The 24702-nt window shown below is 43.1% G+C and overlaps 2 protein-coding genes across 5 annotated transcripts in view; both read left to right on the forward strand.

The window, feature by feature from the left end:
- Nucleotides 1–1855: 1855 nt before the first annotated feature.
- Nucleotides 1856–17210, forward strand: dtd1 (D-aminoacyl-tRNA deacylase 1). 2 transcript variants are annotated; one of them, XM_041934464.1, is made up of 6 exons: nt 1856–1959; nt 2382–2472; nt 3586–3821; nt 4850–4947; nt 11946–12110; nt 15752–17210. In XM_041934464.1, the coding sequence occupies exons 1-5, from the start codon at nt 1917–1919 to the stop codon at nt 12099–12101; spliced, it is 624 nt and encodes a 207-aa protein (XP_041790398.1). In that variant the 5' UTR covers nt 1856–1916; the 3' UTR covers nt 12102–12110; nt 15752–17210. The 2 variants fall into 2 exon arrangements, with proteins under 2 accessions (XP_041790398.1, XP_041790399.1); XM_041934465.1 differs by having other exon boundaries at nt 11946–12101.
- A 3536-nt stretch (nt 17211–20746) lies between these two features.
- Nucleotides 20747–24702, forward strand: part of LOC121604061 (sodium/potassium/calcium exchanger 3-like) — a 44194-nt gene continuing 40238 nt past the window's right edge. For 2 of the 3 annotated variants that reach the window (XR_006006725.1, XM_041933460.1), the window contains exons 1-2: nt 20761–21236; nt 24491–24619. Coding sequence is in view for 2 of the 3 variants with exons in the window: in XM_041933460.1 (XP_041789394.1) it covers nt 21041–21236; nt 24491–24619 (325 nt within the window). In the remaining variant the exon portion in view is untranslated. Of the gene's footprint in view, nt 21237–24490; nt 24620–24702 lie in introns of all 3 variants that reach the window. The other variant, XM_041933461.1, reaches the window with a different exon arrangement.

Here is a 24702-nt window from a genome sequence, read left to right on the forward strand (position 1 = left end):
ACTACATTTGTTAGTAGCAGACAGATAATATTGTTTATGCAGTTGTCAGGTTTGTTAGTCAAGATGAAAATGTTTGTTGCAGTAAATGGCTTGACTTACACATGGCTCACTTTCGCAGTTATTATGCTGTATATTCTCTCAACCCAGTTTGAACTGCTAAACCACTCTGCATGTTCCCCCTCAAACTTAGGGCAAAAGGAAGAGGTGCAAGAGCCGGAAAATCCAAACCAAGTCGTCTACCAGACTGCTCACACCAAATCTATCATTATCTACAAGGAAGGCTTTGTCCCGTACACCACAAGGATCTACAACTTCATCAAATCCTTCAGCAGTGAACCTGGGAGTGGAGACAGTAACAAATAGCTGCATGAACGCAAAGGATGACTGGACGCTGAACTTTTTAGAATGCAGTCTGAATTCATGCTTTTGTGTGACCGCTCCAGGTCTGAGAGAGCTGCCATCGTGTTCGGACGCTCATGGACTGCCCCCAGCAATGAGTTGTTCTTAAACTGTCCGCAATTTTCAACAGTATTCATGTTTGCTCCATCCACACCAATCTCCACAACCACTAATGATGTTTAAGTGTACTGTGTGGTCAGGTTTCCTCGAATTCTGAGAGCACAGCGGTTATCATACCACTGTGGCCAGTGGGTTCACTTAATCTCTTTGTTGAATAAAAGGCGCTGTTATGGAGGTGTCAGAGGGTTATGTTGTTTTTATGACTGGTGTTGGCATATGTTGAGTAATGCATGTGAGGGTGGACAACAGTCTGGAAAGGAGCGATACCTCTGGGAAACTTAAAAGTGTTGACACTTTCAGAGAGGTCTTTCCATTCTGTGGTCATTTTTGATGCTGCAATGTGTCCCACAGGAACACATCACATTATAGCGCTGCTCGTATTTCTGCTTCTTCAGCTATCTCTGCAGGAATTTGTCACAGCAGAAACTTTGACTTGTCATACCAGGAAACAGATGTTATTGATTGCAATGACAGTGGCTCTGTTATATTCAGGTTTCCCAGTAGCCATGACTGAAGCAGCTAAATGGAATTCATCCATCGTTAAATTTGCACCAGTGCTTTCCCGACTGTGACATGTTAAAATGTCTTCCATGAAAAGGCCTATGTGGTTGGAAATATCTCAAAAGTGCTGTTTGATACAACAATGCAATGCAACTACAGAGTGCAGCCTGGAAATGCACAGCACAACTGAGTCAACATAATTGCATCGTAACAATCTCAGCAAAATCTGAACACAGTAAGAAAACTAATATTATTACATTTTTTATCACTCATGCAAGTGGTATCTATTCATGCCATACCTGACCCTGAACATTGTGCTGTATTGTTGGTTTCACTATACAAATACAATTTTAATGGCATCATCTCATGAATAGGACATAAAGTCGGACTGTTATATCAATCTAAGTATTAAATTATGGAGAGAAAATCAGTGCTGTCATGCCTTAATAAATGTAAGTGACTGAAAGTGACAGGAGTGGCTGTTCCACAGTAATCAGATATAAAGTCTCCATTACAAGTGAAAGTCCTGTCTTCAAAATGTGACATAAGAAAATGTATATAAATGATTAATATTGACAAAAAAGTGGAGCTGTACTATTAGTGATTATTGATGTATTGGCATGCATTCCGCATTCTTATGTTGTTTATGTTTTAGCTATTTTATACACTGTTGGGTGCTTATATTTATTGTGTAACAACACATTGCATTTTCCATGCTCATCACTGAACATGACATGGATCTGAGTGACTCGACACAAAGCGTTTTAGTCCCGGCGAACCTCCGGAAGAAACAGGGGGTGATCTGCGTGATTCGGCCGCTAGAGGGCGACACCGTTCCGTGCACGCCGTCGGACCTCGGAAGTTGTGAGAGCGTGTCCACAAACACAACCAAAACAATGAAAGCTATCGTTCAGAGGGTCACCATGGCGAGTGTGACAGGTAAGCGCCTGTTCTGAACCGAGCGAAGCTGCCGTGCTTGGTTGCCTTTAAACCGAGGCTAATAGCTTTCATTTATGAACGCCGCTGACCACGCATTCTAGCTAGCCTAGCTGAGTTAGCATTAGCATTGCCAGCGAAGCGAATGAGGCTCCAGGGAGAACTAGGCGTGCCGCTGGCGGTCAGAGTCTGACCGGAGTCCAGACAGAGCGATGGCTGGGTCGGAGGAAACCAGCGAAGGTTATTTCACCGCTCCAATGCTGAACGTGTCCTCTGGATGTCCGTGGTACTGACAGCTGAATGACAGTCCTGACCGCTGGCTCCGCTCACCGCGCACAGTGATGTCATTCAGTCTGTCACCTGTCAGTCTCGGCTGCTTGTCACTGAATGAGCAGCTCACTCAACCTTTTCCTCTTTTCCTGCAGTGGGAGAAGAGCAGATCAGCTCCATAAGACGAGGACTGTGTGTACTGCTGGGTATATCAGTGGAGGACACCCAGAGGGATGCCGACTACATGTGAGTATGTGCTTGTGTGTGTGTGGGAGGGACCCCCAAAACCAGAGGCAGGACCCTGAGTGGATTTAAAGTCCCTGTGAAAACATTTGTGTCACAAACAATGAGTACAGAAATGCTTAAGATATGTTAAAGGTAGCATGCCCACCAGAGCTCACAGACAAGTTTATTTCTAACTATAAAATGTTAAATTGTGGGCACGATTCTTTCAGCACAAATGTAATATCATTAACATCAAAACTGTTATGTTTTATGTTTTATGTTATGTTTATGTGGTATTAGATTGGGCTATAGTTCCCACCATTAAAGGGTCATATTACCATATATGGTACACGTAAGGGAGTTTTTGCATGTTTACCCCATTTACACATTTTACATCCAAGGCTGTAGGCACCACAGACGGCACTAAGGTCTTGTCTCCGCTGTATTTATTTCATTTTACAGATTTTAATTATAATTCATCATTTGTTTCTGTGAATTTGGGTTCATTAGTGACTGTATGTTTTTTTTTTTTTTTTACAATTAGAAACTCGTGCATGGTGGGTAATCTAGAAGGTGATTCCAGCATCTCTCAGCTTTGTATGTTTTAAGTGTGAGACTATTCAACCATCATGCTGGTAAATACATTGGCAATAGCCCATTTTACATCATAGCTGACCATTTTGAAGACAAGAAGAAGGCAAGTATTGGTTTCCTTTCAATTCTAGCATCATGTCTGCATTGATATTTGTCCCACTTTTTGTTACAGGTGGTACAGTTGAATGGCATTAACAGCAGTGATTAAACATGACAGGAAATAATGCTGAGTTAATGTTCACACTGATGTGTTACAGAACTACCAAGTCTGCTTATTTACTGTCATGACATACAGAAATGAATGGGAACCAATGAGAGTTCGAATAAAAGGAAAAGTACAAAATCTGTATAGTGTGCATTAAAAATGATCAGCAAAGATTTGAAGTATACACGACTTGTACTTAATAAAACAAACACAAGCTTAGTTTTAAAATCAATCTGCGTGACCACACAATGATATCGTAACTCTGGCCAATGTTATAGAAAACTAAGTGCTTGTTGTAATGCATAACATATCTCAGATCCTTGTTTGTGTTTTAGTGTACGCAAGATCCTGAACCTGCGTCTGTTTGAAGATGAGAACGGGCGAGCGTGGAGCAAAAGTGTGATGGACAGGGACTTTGAGGTGCTTTGTGTGAGCCAGTTCACACTGCAGTGTATACTGAAAGGCAACAAGCCCGACTTCCACTCAGCCATGCCTGCAGAGTTGGCTCAGCCCTTCTACAACAGCATCCTGGAGAACATGAGGAGTGCCTACAAGCCGGAGCACATTAAGGGTGGGTGAACCATCTTTACTGTCCCACTTTATGGTCCTGCAGTGGTGTGTGCCTGCTGCTCTTGGACCTCAGAGGAGAGCTGATAAAACACTTTTCACATGACACACAATTTTTGCTTTTTTTTTTCCAGATTTTGTAAAATCAGTTAAATAATTTTCCCATGTTTGCAGTTATTCCATTTTCAGATATTGACTCACTGATAGCCACTGTTAATTTCTGAAAATATGATGGATTTTGTGAAAATTCATTTGAAAATAGAAAAAATTAAAAGGATCATTGTGAAAACTGTGGAGGTCCAAATCAGAGTCCAGTTTCCGGGAGGTTTAAGGAAAAAATGGCTAACAACACAGCTCGTTCACAGCTACTTGTCTCCGAGCTAATTAAAAACAAAAGCGTCGAGGGTCACCGCTATGGCCACTCACTTACAAGTTTGGATCACTGCCCTGTCCCCCCTGCTATTTAACTGCCTGTATTCCCATCGTAAGGTTGTGGCTTTTTGTTGGGGGGTGGGAGGTGTGGATTATCGGTGCGGTGACGGTGGCAGTGAATTGGGTCAGCCCACCGGGGAGCAGGTGCAGAGAACACCTTGTCCCAGCAAGGGAGGCATAAGGCTTCCTAATTAGTCCCCCCCTCCAGAGAGGAAATATGATGATGCAGCGCTTTTCCACCGCGGCCCACAGCTTCATTGTGCAGATGGTGTCATTAATCTCACAGACCCAGAGGAAGAAAGGAGAACATTTAAGTTGAAACTTCCTGTCCTGCTACACCCCCTTCGTCTTTTGTCCCCAATGTCTCAAGGCTCCACATTATCCTACTAAGACGGACTGCCAATGCCAAACAAATTCCACTTGTGTTTACTGCCTGTTAGGAGGTGGTGTCATTTGGGATGTACTGGGCTACTTAAACTGTCGGCTAACTGTGGCAGTGATGCTAACTGATGAAATCTGGGTTTAGTTTAGGTCCTTGATTTTCATGTGTCATTCTTTATGGCTTCTAAGATGTGTCTCTGTGTTGTCTTGTGTTTCTAGACGGGAAGTTTGGGGCCTACATGCAGGTCAACATTCAAAACGACGGACCTGTTACCATAGAACTGACGTCACCTCCTGGTCCCACAGACCCCAAGCAGGTACATTACTGAGCATGAAGGTTTGGACAATGTAGTTTTACAAAAATCTTAACTCATTGTCCACTACTGGCATTAAGTACTTACGAGGCAGATTACAGACCTTAAATTAAGATTTGTTTTGTCTAAGGTACATCTTTTTTCCTGAGAGCAACAAGTCACATATATTCAAAATTCAAAGTAAATATGTAAAATAAGCTTTGATTCTCAAACTGCCACCGCAAGAAGATTGAACTAGCTGCATCTCTCTACTGCACTTGAATTAATGCATGAAGTGTCATTCCACCCCTGAAGGGCTTGTTTTATTTCTCATTTTAAACCACTAGGTGGTGATATTTACTGTTCTGTTGAGTGCAGTCTCTCTCATGTGACATGTAGAGCAGAGTTTTTCTTAAATGTCACTCATGATTTGAGTAAGAAACATGGGTTGACAAAGACAAAACTTTTGAAATGTGGTTTATTTTCCACTAGCACTCATCTCATGTTTAATTGTTCTGTAGGTGTAAATGATACATCAGGTTTGAGCCCAACTCATTCCAAGTGTAGTGTGTGATGTGAGAAAGCAAGTGTTATGAACATAAAGCTGCACTAGTCAATGTTTTTTTTTTAAATAAACAATCAATCAGTCAATCAATACTGTTTGTAATGTGAAAGGTGATGCTCAAACCCACAGAGGCTTGTCATAAACTCTGCACTTTACCTCAGCTGAAATATCTTTGTAGGTCATTGTTTTGGTTTTTCAGGCCTAAAAACTCTGCTCCAGTCAGCTTTGCTTACAGCTGCAGGAATCAGCTGTTTTCAGCACAAAACCTCTGAAAAACTACTTGCCTGGCACCAAAAACCAGACAAAGTTAGTAACTATCTGGTGGACAGTGGCGCATTTAGCAACCATTTAGACTATTTTTTCAGTTTGTGGACACTGAAGCAGAGATAAAAGGAAGACAAACTCTGGACTTGGACTGGAACTGGATTTGTAGGGTGGCCAGTAGCTCCAAATAAATGCTAATGCTGATCTTTCTGTCTCTGGTTGTGTAAATAGGCAACATGCTCACCATAATGACTTCGTAAGGTGACAGTTTGTCAGTACTGTGCTTTCCCTTGCACATGCAGCCTGATATACATTTTTGATGGTTGAAAAGGCCTGTCACTGATGACCAATGCCTTTTTATGAATTTTTACTTGATTTAATTGTATTCAGCAATTGCAGAAGAAAGTTTTCCAACCATTATATCAGTATGTCAACTCACTGAACCCATGATCATATCATGAATCATACTGATTAAGCATCATAAATGTTGTTTTTGGAAATTAAAAAAATTAAAGCCCGACAGTAACCATCATGTCCTTGCCAAGATCAACGTCTGCCATTGCCACCTCTTCCATAGCCTTGTGGAGAGGGACTGATTCACTGAGTGTTCTCACTCACTCATCCCCATGGCGAAGCTGAAAGCACACCCAGTTTGGCTTACTTGGGTGTGTGTGTGTGTGTGTACTTGTTACATACTGAGGACCAACAGAGTAAGGACTTTTTTGGAAAGAGAGGACAATTTTGTTGGTCCTCACAACTTCAGAGGGCTGTTTGAGGGATAAGACTTGGTTTTAGGTTAGGTTAGAATTAGGTTTAGGTTAATCTTAGGGTTAGGCATTTAGTTGTGATGGTTAGGGTGAGGGGCTAGGGAATGTATTATCTCAATGAGGGTCCTCACAAGTATGGAAGTGAGAGAGTGAGAGCAAGAGAGCAAGCAGGCAAGTGTGTGCGTGTGTGCGTGCGCCCGCTGTGTGGGTGACTGGGTGTTATGTGTGGGCTGCAGATGATTTGCAGTACAAGCCCACATGCACAGGCTTTGGGGAGCTCACTGTTGCCACCTCATGAGCTGACCAGGCCTGTTCCCAGAATCCTGTTCTCTGTTCACTTCAGTATGTTGTCTGTCAAAGCAGGATTCCTCCTGGAAAGGACATCTTCAGTGCTGAAATAAATAGTCGATTAATAGATGAGCTGATTGATGTCATCTTTGCCTCTGAGAACTTGTATTGGCTGAGGATTGAACCTCAGTATGTTTTTAGTACTGACTACAAAATATGGCCAGTGATGATGTAAGTAAACCTTTGCTAATGTGGAAAACTTTTTAATTGAGGCGTAGTTAGTGTTTCAACAACAATTAACATTTTAAAAATTGCTTTCTTTTATTAAATGAAGAAATTGTTTGGTAGAGAAAGGTTTACATTTCTCAAAAAAGACTAACATCAGTATGTAGGCTCGCTGTTACAAAGCTAACATTGCTGATGTCAAGCAGGTAATTTTTACCATGTTTAGCATTAGCATGTTATCATTCCAGTCTTTGCTTATTAGAACTTAACACAAAGCACAGCTAAGGCTGATGGGAATGTCATTAGTTTGCAGGTATTTGATCATAAACCAAAGTAAAGGGCAAATTGGAAGTTTGACCTGATGATGGCACTGGATGAATTATTGAGGGACCACCAAAACCATTCAAATATATCCTCTATGGACCTTAGTTATCTGAAGCAACTTTCATAGAAAACCGTCCAATAGTTGTTGAGAGATTTCATTCAAAACCACAAATGCCAACGTCATGGTGGTGCTAGAGAAACAGTCAGGGGATCCTCAAAGTCACTAGGCTTCATCCTCTGATCCAGATAGTTAAAACAGGAAAAGCATTATAAAACCATAAAGACACAAAAGCTATGCGGAAAGGAAAACCCAGTGGTCTAACACAAAAACTACAGTAACTACAGTAAAAACCACATAGAAGATAAGCACACATTACAGGACAAGGTGCTTAAGAAATCAGTGACTTTTTAACAGCTTGTTAAAACTGTTGACTAATACCGCCTTTTTTAAAACTAAAGGCAGATGTTGGGAGGCACCCTCTGAAACCAAAAGTTTACTGGGGTCATTCAAATTGAAAAAGAAGTATAGCTGTCCGCATAACAGCAATAAGAAATACCCTCAACTTGACTAATTCAGAAACCAAGCGGGAGCATAGACGAGGAGAACCAAATAGAACCAAGGATTGAACCCTGGGGTACACCACACATCAGCAGAGCTAGTGAGGAGACTGTCTGACAAATAGGAGGAAAAACAGTCCAGGGCAGACCGTGTTATACCTGCCAGGTATAACAGGCAGTGGCTCAAGCCTACTAAGGATAGTAGAATAATGTCAGCAGTGTTGAAAGTTGCGCTCAGGTCTAGCAGTAACAACACTGAACATTCCTCAGCATCAGTAGGCGTTAAAGTACCGTTTGAAACCCTGAGCAGAGCAGATTCAGTACTGTGCTTCAAACCAAAACCAGACTGGAATTTATCAAAGGCTTGCCCAGGACCCTTGTTCAAGTTGTTTACATACTACTTTTTCCAAGACCTTGGAAATAATAGGAAGTTTGGTTATAGGTCTACAGTTACTGGGAGACAATGGGTTTGGCATTTTTTAGAGTGGCTGAATAATTGCATGTTCAAAATAATTAGGCATACAGTCAGAGCTAAGAGAACTATTCACAGTGGAGTGTATGTATGGTCCTAAGGCGCTAAAAGGGGAGTACTAGGAGCCAGTGGCTCCGAGTTCTCCAGTGAAACAGGCCTAAACTGGCTCAAGAGAAACACAGGCCTGACAGTTAAGAAGGCAGTATTTTAGACCTTATGTCAGTGACTGTATCCACAAAGAACAATAAAAACAATTGACAGTCAGCATATAAGAAGACAAGTCTATTAAATATTTGTTGAGATATTTTTATCTCGAGTAAAGTGATGGGCGGACCAGCATTGCCATCCCTAGAGCCATGCTGCTCGCAGGGTTACAAAATACTATCCTGTATCAGGACCAAGATGCTGATTTCATAGTGGCAATGATATCAAAACACCCAGCTCTAGTAAGCAATACTTTTCATCATACTTTCAATTACTGTTCATCTGTTTTTTTTTTTGTTTGTTTGTTTTATTAATCAAATAATCAATTAATTAAAAAAGATTGATAGTTTTAATCAGTGGTTCTCCGACATTTTGTGCCCCCTCCCCTGTGTTAGACTCACTGACAGTGGACTCCAGAACAAGATCGACTTCTTTATAGTTTAGATTTGACTGAACTGTTTGTTTGATAAGCATCACCATTAATTATAGAGGAAAACCAAACTACAGTAAAGGTGAACTGCAGCTCTAAATATCTCTCCACGGAAATCACCATTTGTATACAGCTATTTACTGAAGAGCTACATTTCCAGAACATCAAAAAACAGCACAACACAAACCAGAAGCTAAGTAAAAGTATTAAATGGTACAGGGATACACCTCTCTCAGCCTCTTATTCCAGCCGTTTGAAAGAAGCTCATATATCCCTCTTCCTGAATTGATTCCGGTCACTTCCGTGGAACCCGGCCAACATCCTTATGCTTTGGCTTTGGGCCGGCTTTGGCTGCTCTCCCCTGGTGGCCTTGGTCGTGAGCCCAAAGGGAGGGATATTAAGCAGTCCTCAGAATTTTAATCTTGTCTGTTTGGGATGTTTTGCCGTGGGGGCCGAGGAGCCAAAGCCAAGGCTGAACATGAGGGATAAAAGGCCAGCCAATAGGCTAAGCTTGGCGCGGGGGGAGAAATGAAGCAACAGCCAACAGACACTGTCCCTTTCTTTCCATGAATCAGGGATTTAGTCCACTGCAGGGTCAAGCGGCCAGCAAACAATGGTGTTATCCAGAGCAATGAAAATCATCCTGCTTGGATGTTCTCTTGGGGATGCTGAACGGCTGGGATCAATGGCAGAGGGGTCCTGAGTTTTTCTGTTTGCTCAACTAACTGTGCACTTTGTTTTGGGGCGTGGGCTGAACCCCAGCATACACAGGAATTATGTAATGTTTGACCATGTTGGATCAGGTTTTGGGTTGGAAAGCAGAGTTTGTGTTTGAATGCAGCCTTGACATTAGAGTTTGAGACGCCGATTGCTTTACGGCAAAAAGAAAAACACGTTTGCTGTGTCCAGTTTGTGTTCAGATATGTGTCTCTGCGGGGTTTTACGTACCAGATGTTATATCATCAACAAAGACAGTAGGCCTGGTTTGATACGACAGCATGTTAATGGGTTCAAATGGGAATAACACTGAATTTTTTGTGCTCTTTGAATAATGTAATGTCTTATGCAACGCTCTGGATTTTTAAGATGACATTTAGTTCATAAATATTTACCCGGCAGCCATAAAAGTTTTAACATCTGTGTTTACAGGCCTTTTTCAGATGAGGGGTAGCATACCTACTTCATCATTACTGTTGTGCTGTTTTATGGACCGTGAAGAATACAAGGAGAAAAGAAGTAGGAGCGGGTTCGATCGGAGTAGTGACTGGTCGCACTGAGTGCCACTGTTTTGGCTGTTTTTGGAGTGTGTGAGAGGCAGCGCATGCAGCCACAACAATAGACTCATTGAAGTGATCATATGACAGCCTAGAATAGCTCTAAATGAGGAGAGAATAGAAGTGGTCGTGTATCCACAAAGGCAAGTCAGATGTGGAGTGTTGCTCTGTGGCGCTGACGTGTTCCTCCCTCTTCGTTTAATTAATTATTCTAATTCGCATGCATGTTGGAGCCTGTGGGTGAATACTGAACATACTGCAAAGGTCATCATCTGCAAGTCATGATGCAGCATTTTCATGGTGTGTGCCTCAGCCCACTGAACCACCAGGAACCCTGGGCTGATCAGGTCACAGTGACGGTTCATCCAAAGTTCAGCCAAAGATATATTTTTAATATATTTAAGTTTACTTGTCTTAAAGAAAAGCCAGATACTTGCACGCTAAAAACAGGATTGTCACCCATTGTTTTTTTGTGTTTAAAGCCCCTGAAAACTGGCTTTCAAGTCTTAAATATTTTTCAAAAAGATTATATATTCATGACAACAAAGGCAACAATTAGAGTTGAAGTTTGGAAAAAATACTCTTTATGTATTATTTATGTAGTGTGTAACAGTCAAAATTTTAGCTAATCTGATTCGCTGGACTGTGTGGGAGTGGTTCATACAGAAGTTTCTGTCACCCTGCGGTGCCCACAGCTGGTGCAGGGCCCACTACAAACCAGGGAGAGCTCAGAGGAAAACACAAAAACACACACTGTATAGCTTCATAAAAGAAACTTAACTGTTTTTTGGTACTTTTGGCAAACTTTGGCAGAAGACATTGGGTTTGTGTAGAACCCCATCACTCAAAATAAGATGTTAATTGACAAAACAGGTTTCAGGGCCTTCAATATCATGAATCAGGAAACTATTTTACCGCACATGTTGGCAGAAAATTGTTTCCCTTCAACATTTTAACATGATTGTTTTCATCATAGCGTGTGCACACTGCTAGTGTAATGACTGCTGGGAGAGGGTTTTGTCTTATTTATAGTTAAGAGCTTTTTATGAAGGAGTCCTCCAGTGATTTAGTATTGCACTTTCATAAAGTGGGGGGACTTGAGAGAGACGTTTTTTAAAGAGATTGACATATCGATAACTTGTACTCCCTTGCATGGTACAGAATAATGCAACTTGATGCCTTCATTCATTAAACTGCCTGGTAAACGCCCTCACTGTTCAGACTCCATGGTAAACGGTAAATGTCATCTTGCTGCTCAGAATCAAAGTTCTGTTTTATTTTAGGCTCACTATTTTGCAAAGATAACACATAAAACGTCAAGTCCAGGCACGTTCTCTGGGGAAAAAAGACTTATTGAAGAAGCAGGCAAGGCAACTTGAATGTAAACTGGAGCACTTCAGTAGCAGGCACGTCTATGGATTTTTCCCTTACCTCCTTTTCCGCTGCAGCACTTAAATGTTCTTAAGGGCAATTTTAAGGCAGAATCCAAGCTTTTCTGTTTACCATTCATGGCTTTTTTTTCCCCAGTAGAAAACTCTTCTGGTCATCTCCTTTTACAGCTTTGTATATGTTAAAAGCACAAGAATTGAAGTGTAAGATCAAAATTTGCTGAACCAAGAACCAAGCTTTCCTGTTCCTTTTGTTTCCTCAGCTGTCAAAGCAGGAGAAGCAGCAGCAGAGGAAAGAGAAGACGCGCTCCAAGGGCCCCTCAGAGTCGAGCAGGGAGAAAGGCGCCCAACGTTACCGACAGGACCCTAACGCCAGCAGCGGAGCTGAGGGTGATGTGTCGTCAGAGAGGGAGCCCTAGGTCAGCAGGGTGAGGGAGCCCAGGAGATGTGCACAAAAATACACACAAACGCATGCACACACACCACGTCTCTGCAGGAAATAGTTTTCATTTTGTTTATTTCTTGTGTTAAAGAGTATAATTCGAGATCGAGAATCATTCACCATGTTAGAAAGGCTAATGAGCTTAATTTTTGTGCAACTGTAGATTAAGTTTATTTCATTATATTTAATGATATTCAGGCACACATTCAGAGCTCATACAAAATAACAGGTATGTTGTTTTTTCATTCTAACTGCTTTACTAACCACAAGAGAATAATAATGTCTTTTTATACCCTTTCAGAGCTGCTCTTCATTACCTTAATATGTTGTTGGCTTTTTTCTGTCTCATGTTTGGGAAAGTGCCAAAGTCCCTTTTCCATAAAAGTAACGACAGCGCTTTCAGCAGGTCAGCTGAAGTCTCCATCATATGTCTCAGCCTTAATGAAAAGGCTTTAGATGCAGAGAGATGTTACATGTGTATAATATTTCCCCCTCTGAAGCCTTCTGTAAAAATCTAGCGTTTCTTATGCATATGCTTTTATTTTTATTTATTTATTTATTTTTTGCCACTAGGGGGCAGTGCATCAAGCTGAAAACGCTGTATCAACATATTATCACCGTATTAAGGAGATACAGCCAATGACTTAGCAAACAGTTGCCTATTTACACATCCGGTAGGCTCAGAGCAACATAAGCATTCATTTGATTGGTGTTTGCGACCACCCGATGAATCTAAGCCCTCCATTCAGTCTCCCTTTAGCTCTGTTTTCGTCTCTGCCAGCTCCCGAGAAAAATATCTGGTTCTTAAACTGCTAAATGCTTCACTATGTTCATCAGCTAGTCATTAACTTTGTCTGTCTGCCATTTGGTGCTGGGTTTATCAGGGCTGTTTTGCTGAGAACAGCTGCCCTCTCTAGCTTGCACAGGGTTGGTGAGAGTGGTGAAAGTGAGCTGAAACAGTAAAGTTGTGAGCCATAAAACCAAAACAAAGATTTAGAAGATGCCGTAAAGCTCTGTACAGCTGAGGGGAAATGTTGGCTGGTAGTTGTCTGTGGCTTCATCACTGTGAGCAACACCTTTTACATCACACATAGTATTTTTTCCATTAATATAAATATCCAGCCTGTGAGCAAATGAGAACGTTTACAAATATAAAGAGTTCCACTGAACTGAATCTGTTCTTAAATTCAGTGGCAGATATTATACAAAGGTCTTAATGAAGGCAGTTTGACTGTGAAATTTGCAGGAACCCTGATGAGTTTAACACCCGAGAAAGAAACGATATTCAGAAAATGCACAGCTGGGACTTTTTGCAAGAGATTGCACAGTTGTTGTTTTTTTTGCATTTTGCACTGTCAACAAATACAGTTGCCCTCAAAAGTACTTCTTCTCTCATTTATATGAGTGTATCGTGTCAAGTACAATATGGTAGCTTTAAATGTGCAGTGAGAGGAGAAATGTAGTTGTTCAGATTCACCTCAGCATCTCTGTTGTCCTCTTCCTGTCCACGCCTGCTGTCTTTGCTATTATTGACGGTGCGGTTCAACTCGGCAACGTTCACGAGCGACAGACCTGTTTGTTTCTCATTCTGTGGTTCATAGTGCGGGGATGAGGAGGGAAGGATGAGGGGTCGGGGTTGCTCTGACTTGCCTTCAGTATTTGTTTACTAGTACAAAAACAGAGGAGTTCTGGGAGAAAAGAGACGGGGAGGCATTGAGTCAGCGCCCTCCATGTCCCCTCTGCTCTCCCTGCTGAGGCTGCTGCTGCTGGCTATTGTGGCAGGGCCCTCTCCCTGCGTGAACTCTCTGGCACCCACGCACATTAACAGACACACCGTCAAACTGCCACTGCAGCCACTTTAACAGCAGCTATACTTCTTCCTCCTCCTCCGTCCACACGCACTCCACACATTGTTTAGTTATTTACACACAGAGTTAGGGTTAAGCATGTCTGACACCATGAACATAGAAAATTCACCTTTAATGCCTGTTTTGGAACGCCTCCACACACACACACACACACACACCCTGTCCCATGTGGGACTTTGTAAGCCTGTAGTCCTGTCTCACACTCTTCTACAGCAAGGGGCCCTGCACTGTAATCCCCAAGTGCATGTTGGGTAAATATGTGCCCCAAGACATGGAGGCTTCAGCACCTCGTTACATAAGGCCTTTTTGTCTGACAGAGAGCCAGAGCGAGGGAGATGAGAGAAAGAGGGGGAAATGAGGAAGAATAAGACGGAAAAAAAAGTCTGAGAAGTCGGGAGTTATTTGGTTTTTCATCTCGGGGTGTGCAGCAGGGGAGTGCACACACAGCACTTCTGGAAGTGTGTGCACTGTGGCGGGAGGAGAGGTGGGAGAGGGAAATTTGGATGTAAGAGGGATGTCAGACAAGGGGCTTGCTTGCTTGCTTGGCTCTGTTGCTGCATATTTTAAAGAGGGAATTGGTGTTCCCGAGGTTTGCTTTGCATGACTTAAACATGAGCAGCGTGTGCTTTCCTCAGAATGACTAATTTGTGACAGTCCTCCATTATCTTGTCTGGTCGTCCTTCCTCCTTGTCTGCAACGTTCTGATTTTGATAGAGACAGCTTACATACAGGTTTCTCCTGCTTCTCCTCAGGATGTCGTGAGCAACTTCCAGCCCACATTGTCGACTGCTGCTTGTGAATCACCTATCACCTGTCAGAGATGTACTCAGAGACTAGGACTAACTTCCATTTTGAAATTTTTGTATGGCTGCTTTCACAATATGGTGCCTTTCTATATTTAATAAAGGCGACAGTCACATCCTTTGTTTGTGTAAATCTGCTGATAAATTGACGATAAAGTGTTAATTCATGTTTTCCCTTTCCGTCACTTTTTGTCACACTCATTTGTATCTGTTGAACTGAAATGGCTCTGGATAAGGACAATCCTTCTTTAAGCTGCACTAATCCCCATTTTTAGCATTTAGCTACGGATCAAATGACTGTGGTTTCATTACTATCAGTGACAACTTTCACATTACACACAGAGGACTGCCACCTAACCCCTCAGCTACGTGGACTGTTTTAATGCTCTTTCAGCCCATTGTCTTGGTTCTCCAGCTCACAACTGCGCTCAAAGAAAGAGGGAAACGAAAGGGAAATGAATATTAGACTTGAATTTGTAAGGTGACCAAAAACACGCTCCAAATGAATGCCACTGTTGCTGTCTGTTGGAGCTGTAAATGGGTTGACACTGCTGCTGTTTGCAAGTATGTTCGCCAGAACAATCTTACAAGGTGGCAATATGTTGGTGTGTTTTTCACTTGTTCTGCTGCCCTCAAGTGGCCAAAAAAATCAATTAAAGTGAGACTGAACACACCCAAGTTGAATTGATTTGCTAACTTTCACCCATATGTTGAGGGACTGTTGTTGGTAAGGTAATGCCTTTTAGTTTTTGTTTGTTTTCACTTGTTTCTGTCTGTCCTCCTATAATGAAGTAAATCGTGATGTCCTATCCTGTCATTGCCATTTGTGGCCACAGTTGCTGCTGTTCAGAAAATGTTGATATTTACGCTGTAAACTAGGCGAATATTGATCAGTGATGATACAAATGAGAAGAGCCAGAGGCCCTGATGACTTTGTTCTGTTTTTTCTCATGCAGATGTCATACTGGGGACATGACGATGAGCCCAGTTTCCTCAGGAAGGCCTTAACCCTCAGTGACTCTTACACCTGATCGTGGATTGTCCTCCTTCCTGTATGGAAATCAGCAGGATTCTCTCGGCCTGTCGCAGAACATCGTCCCCTTGCTGGTGTCCTTGGCTTCCCTCCTCCAGAATCACATCGGACTGGCTAGAGTGATATGGGACGGTGCAGGCATCAGCAGCATTACACTGTGTGGCCCAGTAGCTTTCTCTTCTCTCTTTCTGTCTTTTGACCGCTGCCCATCTTTCCATGTTTCTACCTGCATCTCGCTTGTCTCTGCCCGTCTTTCTCTCTGACAGTCTCCCTGCCTGTCTCACTCTCCTGTTCACACTTATTCTCTGTTTAGACACATGGCACTGACCCTGAGGCATAACTCTGCTGCAAGTCCTTGGCTTATATTGTGCAGGCACAAGAACATCAGGACAGTGATAATGTAACAGCTTTACCATATTTATTGTACCAGTCACACCTCATGATTGGTATAGTTGAAATCTGTGAAATCTGTTTTTCAAGGTTATTGTACCTGTATGAATATACTGTGTTTTGAGGTCCAACAGCACATGCGTCTGGAAATGGACATGCCCTGTGCTAACTTTTGAGAATAAATCAGTGGGCAAAAGGGAAATTTCCTATCTGATAACTAGACGAGAACTGCAACAAAACACACAAAAAAAGCCTCTGACTTTGAACTCAGCCCACATTAGCTTTCAAGCTAGTTTCTCCTTTTCCTTCTGTAAGCATGGACCCATGTCTTGTGCTGCACCTTAGCTTGCTAAATTAGCTAACATCCAAGTGCACTGCTATAACGTCAGTTTGCAGGCTCGATGACTAATTAGCTAGTTAGCTGCACAACTTCCAAACATACCTGCAATTCGCACAATTTAGATTTAAAATCCTGAAAGATTACCTGCACGTCTCTTAGACCCCCTTTAGTCGTCCCACCAGACAGAAAACGGTCGTTTGACTGCAGGCAGGGGTAGTGCCATACTGCTCGCTTCAGCTACAGTCGATTTCACGTCTCGGATCAAGTAGCTTCGGCTGAGTGGCTACGAGTCAGTTTGTTTCAATTACATGTACTTTGCCTCTGTGGAGAGGGCCCAGCTGTGCTTCACTATCATTGAACACTGACACCAGTATGGTCGGATGGACTCTGGCCTCACAAAAATACATCTGGTATTTATTGTTTCTGATTATTACACTGTCCCGCTGTCCCTTGACAGATCTGAATGTACGTTTTGTTGCCATTTTATAAAGATGTTAATAGAAAAAGTGATCCATGCTGTGTTTCGTGTGTGTTTTTCCACTCTTTTATTCTGCTTGTTTTTGTGATGCAAAAGCAGGGATGCTTGTCCTTATTTCTCCTTTCGGCATCACCACCTGGCCTGTCTATACTGTCCCAACTCTTTAGCTTTTTTTTTCTTTTTTTTTAGTTCAGCAAGCTATTCCTGGCCAACCATACCATATCCCCCACCCGTTTCTCTCTCCCTCCGATGGTGCTGAGCTGAGGTTTCTCCATGCTGTGGTGTAGAGCAGCAGGAGAGGGAGAGGAGCTGCTGTAGCCCTGACTTGGGAGCTCTCAGAGAGGGAAGACATGACCCAAATATGTCTGCTAGCACGCTAGCTTTAGTACTGCTTCAAAATGGGCTGGAACTGCAGCTCTCCTCTGCAATGACTGCATTGTGATCCCAATGCCAGACGGGCTGTACAGTCAGAGAGGAGGAAGCAGACTGTGGGGCCTTTGATTATTGATGTACCAAACAAATGAGAGGGCTGCAATTGATCACAGCTGTAACAGTGAGAACAGGGAGTGTTGAGTGGGGGAGATGTTCTGTGTTTGTGGAATCACCTGTGTTTTTCAAACCAGCGCGGCTGTTTGTGTGTCTGCATGGGCCCCCCCTCCCCCCCTGAGCTGCAGGGCAGGGCAGGGCAGTGGGAGTGGGAGTGGGTGCAGTCGGTCGGACATGGGAAAGTGGGTTAAATTCCAGGCATTCTCTTACATCTGAAGCCACACTGTGTCTGGTTTGTCTTCTCTACAACTTATCTTACATCTTGTGTGTGTTTGTGAGAGTCCTTTGCCAAACCCACTGGCTATGGAAAAACAATTTAACTGGATTTAATTTGTTGCCCCCCTCCTCCTTCCTCTTCCCTCCTTCCCCTCGCGTTTTTCTTTTCTTTTTTTTTTCTTTTTTCTTTTGTGTGCCTCTGAGAGGTTGGGAATTCATCTTGTTTGGTAACTCCATGCCCAGTCCGAGCCTGCTTTGCAAGTTAGAAAGGCCAGGTTTCATGGCAGCTTTGAGGTCTACAGTCATGTGTGGATCGTCACTACAATTTACTTGCCATATGTGATGCTAAAAAAATAGGTAGCATGCTTATTTTATTTTGAGGGGGTGTATTTGGATTACATGCATTAAACATGGGTTATTTTTCTTCAAAATATGCTTGGACAGCTCTCAGTCACATCTCCTGCTTTCCCTCCTTTTCTTGTCTTTTGTTCCGTGCTCCAAAGGGTTAAAACAGCACAATGAAACCAGTTGCCTAGAGCCCTGACCACTTTTTCCATTCTTGCTGGAAAGTTTCCAGTGCTATTTATATGAAACCTCAGGCCCGACAATCAAGAAACCCACTTGGCCAGGATGAGGTATTAACCATTATCATAAAGTTCTGTTTCACTCAAATCGTTACATAGAAAACACCAGAAATGGCAGACACGGTGAAATCTATGGCCTGTCTTTGGATAGTCAGTGATGAGGAGACAACATGCACAAGCAGACACAAGTGAAATCAGTCCGTATGACCTAATTACTATTGTGTAACCAAAGAAAATACTACATCTAATCTGTCCTGGGCTTGAATGATTTGCTGCAGTGAGACTTCCAACTCTTATTTTAGACCAAATGTCTGAGGAGAAACATAAACGGTCTGTTAGCCACGTTCGCAGGGCATGGCACTCACTTCTGGCTGACGTATCGACATACTTGAGAGTGATAACATGATTGTTATTATTTGTAGAAGATGTAGTTGGCTTGGAAGGCATCATAGTAATGTTTGGCTGCTGCCCACAGAGTTTGTGTGTGTTTAAATGGGTGAGTGGTGCTAGTCCAAAACAGCTAGGAAGGTTATTAGAGAGCCAACGCAGCTTCACAAACAAAACTTGTATTATTATTCAGCAGTGTAGCATCCAATTTCCTCCAAGTACAGACTGCTGCACCGTATATCAATAAAAGACATTCCCAGAAGAGGGCAGTGAAAGGTACACTTTTTTTTTCACCTGAACCAAACAGACAATGTCTAATTTTGATCTCCGCCTCACTTTAATTTCATTCAAACACACTTTAATTTATGGAACGAATATGCCAAATACATGGCAGTAATATAGAAATAAAAATTTAGTTGAGGAGCCAAAGCCAAAAATGTACCAGTGACCATCTGTTCAGACATGCTTTAATCTATCGACCTTACATCTCATCTGGCTACCCAAATAATGACACCATCTTGTAAATATACTTTAAATATGGAAAGTGTGGTTTTGTACCTGAACTTTATCTACATTATCTGATTAGTTGTGAATTCAAAATCTATACACATGAAAATTAGCCAAAATAAATAAATACAAATGCTAAAGAATTGTACCTGCGCCTAAAGTATACTGAGATTGTCACCTGAAACAAACACACATTCAGTCATTTCACCGAAGGAAGGGGCTCCTTCTCTGCATTGTTTCACACTCAGAGAGGTGACACTTATAACCAAACCAATGTGAGATTTTCCATTCAGCAACAATCAGAACCACTGGGCTGTCAGTGCTATATGACCCCCCAGTGCTGTTCTTGTTTCACAAGTATTCCAGAAATGGCAAACTGACACAAGAATGTGTATTTTATAATGTGTACTAAATGCACTGACTGACTTACTCAAATGTATTAAAGCTGCACCGGTCAATATTTTTGTATTAATAATGGAGAAATAGTTATGTGTGATGTGAATGTGTTGCCCGTAGAAACAAATAAACAGAATTAACATCTGACTCAGCTGTACAGAGCATTTTTCAGCGCATTGTTGTCTTTTTGCAACTGTTTTGGTTCAGTGTCGCCGCTCTCTCAACCTTGCGTCCTGTTGCAGCAGGCAGATGTTCTTGGTGGAAAAGCTGAGATAAATTGAAGATGGACACCGTGAGCCGGCACCAAACGTGCCCGAGCATGCTGACAGTATGGCAGTTAGGGGGTGATGAAACAGCATTGCTGACAGCTTTGTTGTTTGCACCGCCCCTACCAGGCCAAAAACATAGCAGTGATGGTCAACCTTAACTTTAAGAGCACGCTAAATAAAATGAAAATACCAATACCACAACCACACTACCGAGAGTGGGAAGAGATTAACTCAGACACACAAATACTGTGTGTAAATTATTTCCACTATCACAAAATATTCAGATTTTTGACCTACTACCACATACACACTTTACTCAGTGTGTATGTGTGTGTGAATCTCTCTCCCCTCTCTCTCTCTCTCACTGGCTCCCCCTGTCTCTCTCTCCATCTCTATCTACCTGTCTCTCTCTTTCTCTCTCGTTCTGTCTATCTCTCCCTGTCTCTCTCTCCCCCGTCTCCCTCTCTCGTCTCTCTCTCTCCTCTCTTTCCCTGTGTCTCTCTACCTCTCTCACTGGCTCTCTCTCTCTCTCCCCCTGTCTCTCTCTCCATCTCTATCTACCTGTCTCTCTCTTTCTCTCTCGTCCTGTCTATCTCTCCCTGTCTCTCATTGTCTCTCTCTCCCTGTCTCTCTCTCCTCGTCTCTCTCCCCTATCTCTCTCTCTCTCCCCCGTCTCTCTCCCTCTCTCTCTCCCCTGTCTCTCCCTCTCTCTCCCCCCCGTCTCTCTCTCTCCCCCGTCTCTCTCTCTCTCCCCTGTCTCTCTCCCTCTCTCTCCTGTCTCGCTCTCTCACGCTCACCAGACGGACGCATCCATGGAGGGCTCGTGCAGCAGTCCTCTGCCTTACTACTTCCAGAACCACATTTCAACATGACATAAGAAGCAAAACCCGGCTCTTCCAGCCAGAAGCTCACCGTTTTTGCCAAACAGCCCTCGCAGCATCCCAGCGGTACTAATTTCCAACTTTTTTTCCCGCAACATTCTCCCCCGAAACCCCTCCCCTGTACTTTTTCATTCGTTCCCGGGAGATAAGTCAATTTCCTGGGAAATTAAAGGAGGTTGCTCGTTAATATTTTTTATTTTTTCACTTCGGGGACCCGCATGGATGTGGCAGCGGTAGAGGGGATGTCTCTGCCGGGTATCCGACTCCGGAATCGGCCGGCGCAAGTGATGCCGAACCAGAAGAAGGTCAGAGCGAGGCGGAAAAGACGAAAGGAGTTGGTTTTGATCCAGATATGCTTGTTCGGCGGCTTGCTGCTGGTCGTGAAGGGCTTTTCCTACTTAGCGGAAAATTCAGGTGAGGATTTAGCCGTTTGTTGAGCCCCCGTTCGGGCCGCTGGGACACCGCTGACCCCCCCTCTCAGCAGTTAGCCGGTTGTTTCATGAGGCTACTGTACATGTCTGCTTCTGTCACATTTCTGCACTTAGTTTTTTAGTCTTTACTTTACCCGTAACGACGCGCTAACAACAGCGTCGGCGGCTGCGTCGCACTTGAACGCATCTTCCTGTTATCACTTGTTATGCTAAGTGTTGCTCCTCGTTTTCCTACAGGGACCTCGAGGGTGGCACAACTACTCCGTCCCTAAATGAGCCGTGTGGTTCAGGTCTTTCTTTCTGGCAGCCTTCTCCTGACTGAAAGTTTTGCTCTGTCTCATTCTTGTAAAACCCTCCTGTAGTTATGCGCTCGGCAGCGTTAGCGTTGCGCCTAAAAGCGTGTCTTCCGCATCATTTACTGTCACTGCGTTTGGTTGTTGTCTCAGCCTGAGTTACATCCTGTTCACGTTTGCCCGGTTTGACATGAAAAATCCTCGCACAGTGAACGGTGACAGGTACACAATGGGCTATACAGGGAATTCAGGGCTCTAACTATGGGGGACTATTCAGGGCTGAGGGATGCTGAGGCTCCTCTGTGTTCAGGTGTTTTCGCTGCAGAGCAGTGAAATCAGGGCACTGAGCCCCAGGGTATAGACCCACACCTCTCCAGGTTCCTGGCTACACAGTGCCTCTTTCCCTCTCTCCAACTGTGTTTCAGTGCTGTGCTGGCATGTTTGTTAAATGATTAGTATTGCCAAAGCAGCCATAAGCATGTCAGATGAAACCCTGATAATAAATAAGTGCATTGCTTCTTAACAGCAAACATCTGTACCACTTGACTTGCTGCCTGCTTGTTCCTCTCTTTCTCTGTCTTTACTGTGCCCCCAACACTCCACTTAATTACTGAGTCAGCGTCGGCTAAAGTGCGATGCATTTATCACTTTTCATGGACAGAAGGCCCGCATGAATATTCATGCACTCATGATTTGTGCATCATCAGTGGCACTAATTTTTTTTCTCTTCTTTCCTCCCCACTGCGTATCCTGGTTACATGGAAATGCAACAGTGCTGCTCTCTGCATGTGCTCAGAATTAGAGGCGAACAAGCGACGACAACGGGGCGTTTAATGCATTTCCCATGTCCCCATTGTGCTCTTGTTAACTCTTAATCAGCTTGCCGGAATATCAATTAAAGTTGATTATTTATGTTGTGCTTAATGAAGTTCTGCTAAATTGAGCTTGATGTTGTGGAGCTGGAAGCAGAGCACTCAACGCCTCCTCACAGTGGCACATTAATCATTCCCACGCTCCTTCTCTCCCTGTGCAAGATAGCGAAAGACAGAAGGAAGGAGTGCAGCGCTGGCACGCAAACCTCACTGCTGCTGCTGCTGCTGCTGCTGCTGCTGCTGTGGCTGCTGTGTGTGGTGTAGGGAAGGTGAGGCCAGGTGAGAAGTTCAGCCATGCCCTGAGGACTATTGAATAACTGGGCTTTTTAATTCTATCTGAATCCCCCTCTTAGGCCAGACTTGTGGTTGGCAGGGTGGAAAGGGCAGAGTGCTCCTGCTGAGCTCTCTGAAGTATGAAATAAATTCATTGGTGTTGCTGCTTTCTGGAAGAATGTGCAGATGTAGCCTCAGTGGGAGCCCCACATTGTGCGCTGCGCTGTTGCTCCACCCCCACAAGAGGATTTTGTTTTGGAAAATCGTGAAATTCCCCTTCAATGTATGAATCAGGGGAAGGAGGGAGGGGGGAGATACCAAACTGACACATCTGTGGTGCACTCCTCCAGCTGCTCACTGCCCCACTATTATAAAGAACCAAACTTTTATGTGACAGAGAAGACAACCCTGGTCATTAAAGATACAAGTAATTGCTAGACACACACTAAAAGTAACTGGTAACATGGCGAGTGTGCTGAAATATAATAGATAGAGCTGAATCGATCAGTCGATTGACAGAAACCATTTTGGTGAATTGAATAATTGTGTCATTTTTCTGGTGTTGTTCTCGCCAGTGAGCTTTTCTCTGTTTTATATCATATATATACATACATCTATTGTAAAATTAATATCTATGGGTCTTGGACTGTTGCTCAGACAAAACTAGACATCTGAGGATGTCACTTCAGGGTTTTAGGAATTGTGTTGGGCATTTTTTCACACTTTTCTTAAACTAAAGAATGGCTCAAGTAATCAAGGTAATAGTCAGTGTGTGAATCGATAATGAAATAATCATTAGTTGCAGCTGTTAAATATACTCTTTGTACCAATCTTTGTCTTTTCCTGAGAAGATTGTATAAAGAGATATGATTGATAGGCGTAAATAGTTGCCACTGCCCTCTGCTGTACATCAAAAGTCACTTTGCATCAGGACTGGGTGTCAAACCTCTTTGGTCAGTACTTTTTGGCAGCAACCATATAGTGTAGGGAAGCTGTTGAGCTGTCTCTGAAAGGTGCCACTGATTAATGAGTTCAAATGTGAACATTTGCTTGCTTTTGTCAGTCTTCTATGATGAATTTCTTTCAGTGGTGAACAACAAAACGAGACATTTGAAGACCTTGAAAAGCAGAGATGGAGAGTTTTCACTATTTGCTGACATTTTATAGACTAAACAATTAAAAATCTGCTGCCATGATCCTGGTTTACGATGGTAAACAATCAGAATACGTCACGAAATGACGCAGAAGTGATGAACTAGCTTAATGCTCCTCCTAAAAACTCAACTCTTTACCTCAAACCGAATTAGCAAAATCAGCATTTCATGTTGTCCTCTTTTCCCCGGCTGGGACTGGCTTTACAATCTCCTCCTCCTCGTTTGGATGCATAACAGTACCAGCACAGGGTCAAACCCAGCTTATTTGTTTGCATTTGTTTTTTGTTTGCATTTTGCAAAACATGAGGATGATGCGTGACCTGATGACATATCTCCATTTGCATCTGTTGTTTTTCTTATTGAGACTGTAGCTCTACGATTTACTGGGCATACATCTCTACCTCTAAGATTTGTTGTTATTGCACTTTTGCATATCTTTGATCAGACAGTTTCTGATATAAATCATATTTCAGTCACATTCAAGTTCTGATATCCATGCATGCTCATGTCGGTGAAATCAGGTGTCACAGTTTCAGACTCAGTTTGTTGAGTATGAAAGTGCCCCATCTAGATGTCGTAGCTGCACTGAAACGTCCTTGAATCTGTTTTGAAAGTAGACTTTTCACTGTGACGAACATGTTCCAGGTTTCGGTGTCTCCAGCCACAGCAGAGAGGACCAGGGGAGATGGGGAGGGAGGAGGCTACTGCAGGAAATGGACAACGGCAGCCTGGAGGAACTGGAGAGTGAAGGATCTAAGAACTGCACTGCTCCAGGTAAGACGGACACAGACTGAAAGAAAGAGGACACCCAAGTGTTCTCCCCCTCCCTCCCTCCCTCTCTCTCTCCCTCTCTCCCT

This window comes from Chelmon rostratus, chromosome 3, assembly GCF_017976325.1.
Source record: "Chelmon rostratus isolate fCheRos1 chromosome 3, fCheRos1.pri, whole genome shotgun sequence".
NCBI classification, from domain to species: Eukaryota; Metazoa; Chordata; class Actinopteri; order Chaetodontiformes; family Chaetodontidae; genus Chelmon; species Chelmon rostratus.

What these genes read in the sequence shown, in the direction of transcription:
- dtd1 (XM_041934464.1), top strand. Translation starts at nt 1,917, where the DNA reads ATGAAAGCTATCGTTCAGAGGGTCACCATGGCGAGTGTGACAG. An exon ending in CAGAGGGATGCCGACTACAT is followed by an intron (nt 2,473 to 3,585) that starts GTGAGTATGTGC and finishes TTTGTGTTTTAG; the next exon opens with TGTACGCAAGATCCTGAACC. An exon ending in GTCCCACAGACCCCAAGCAG is followed by an intron (nt 4,948 to 11,945) that starts GTACATTACTGA and finishes TTGTTTCCTCAG; the next exon opens with CTGTCAAAGCAGGAGAAGCA.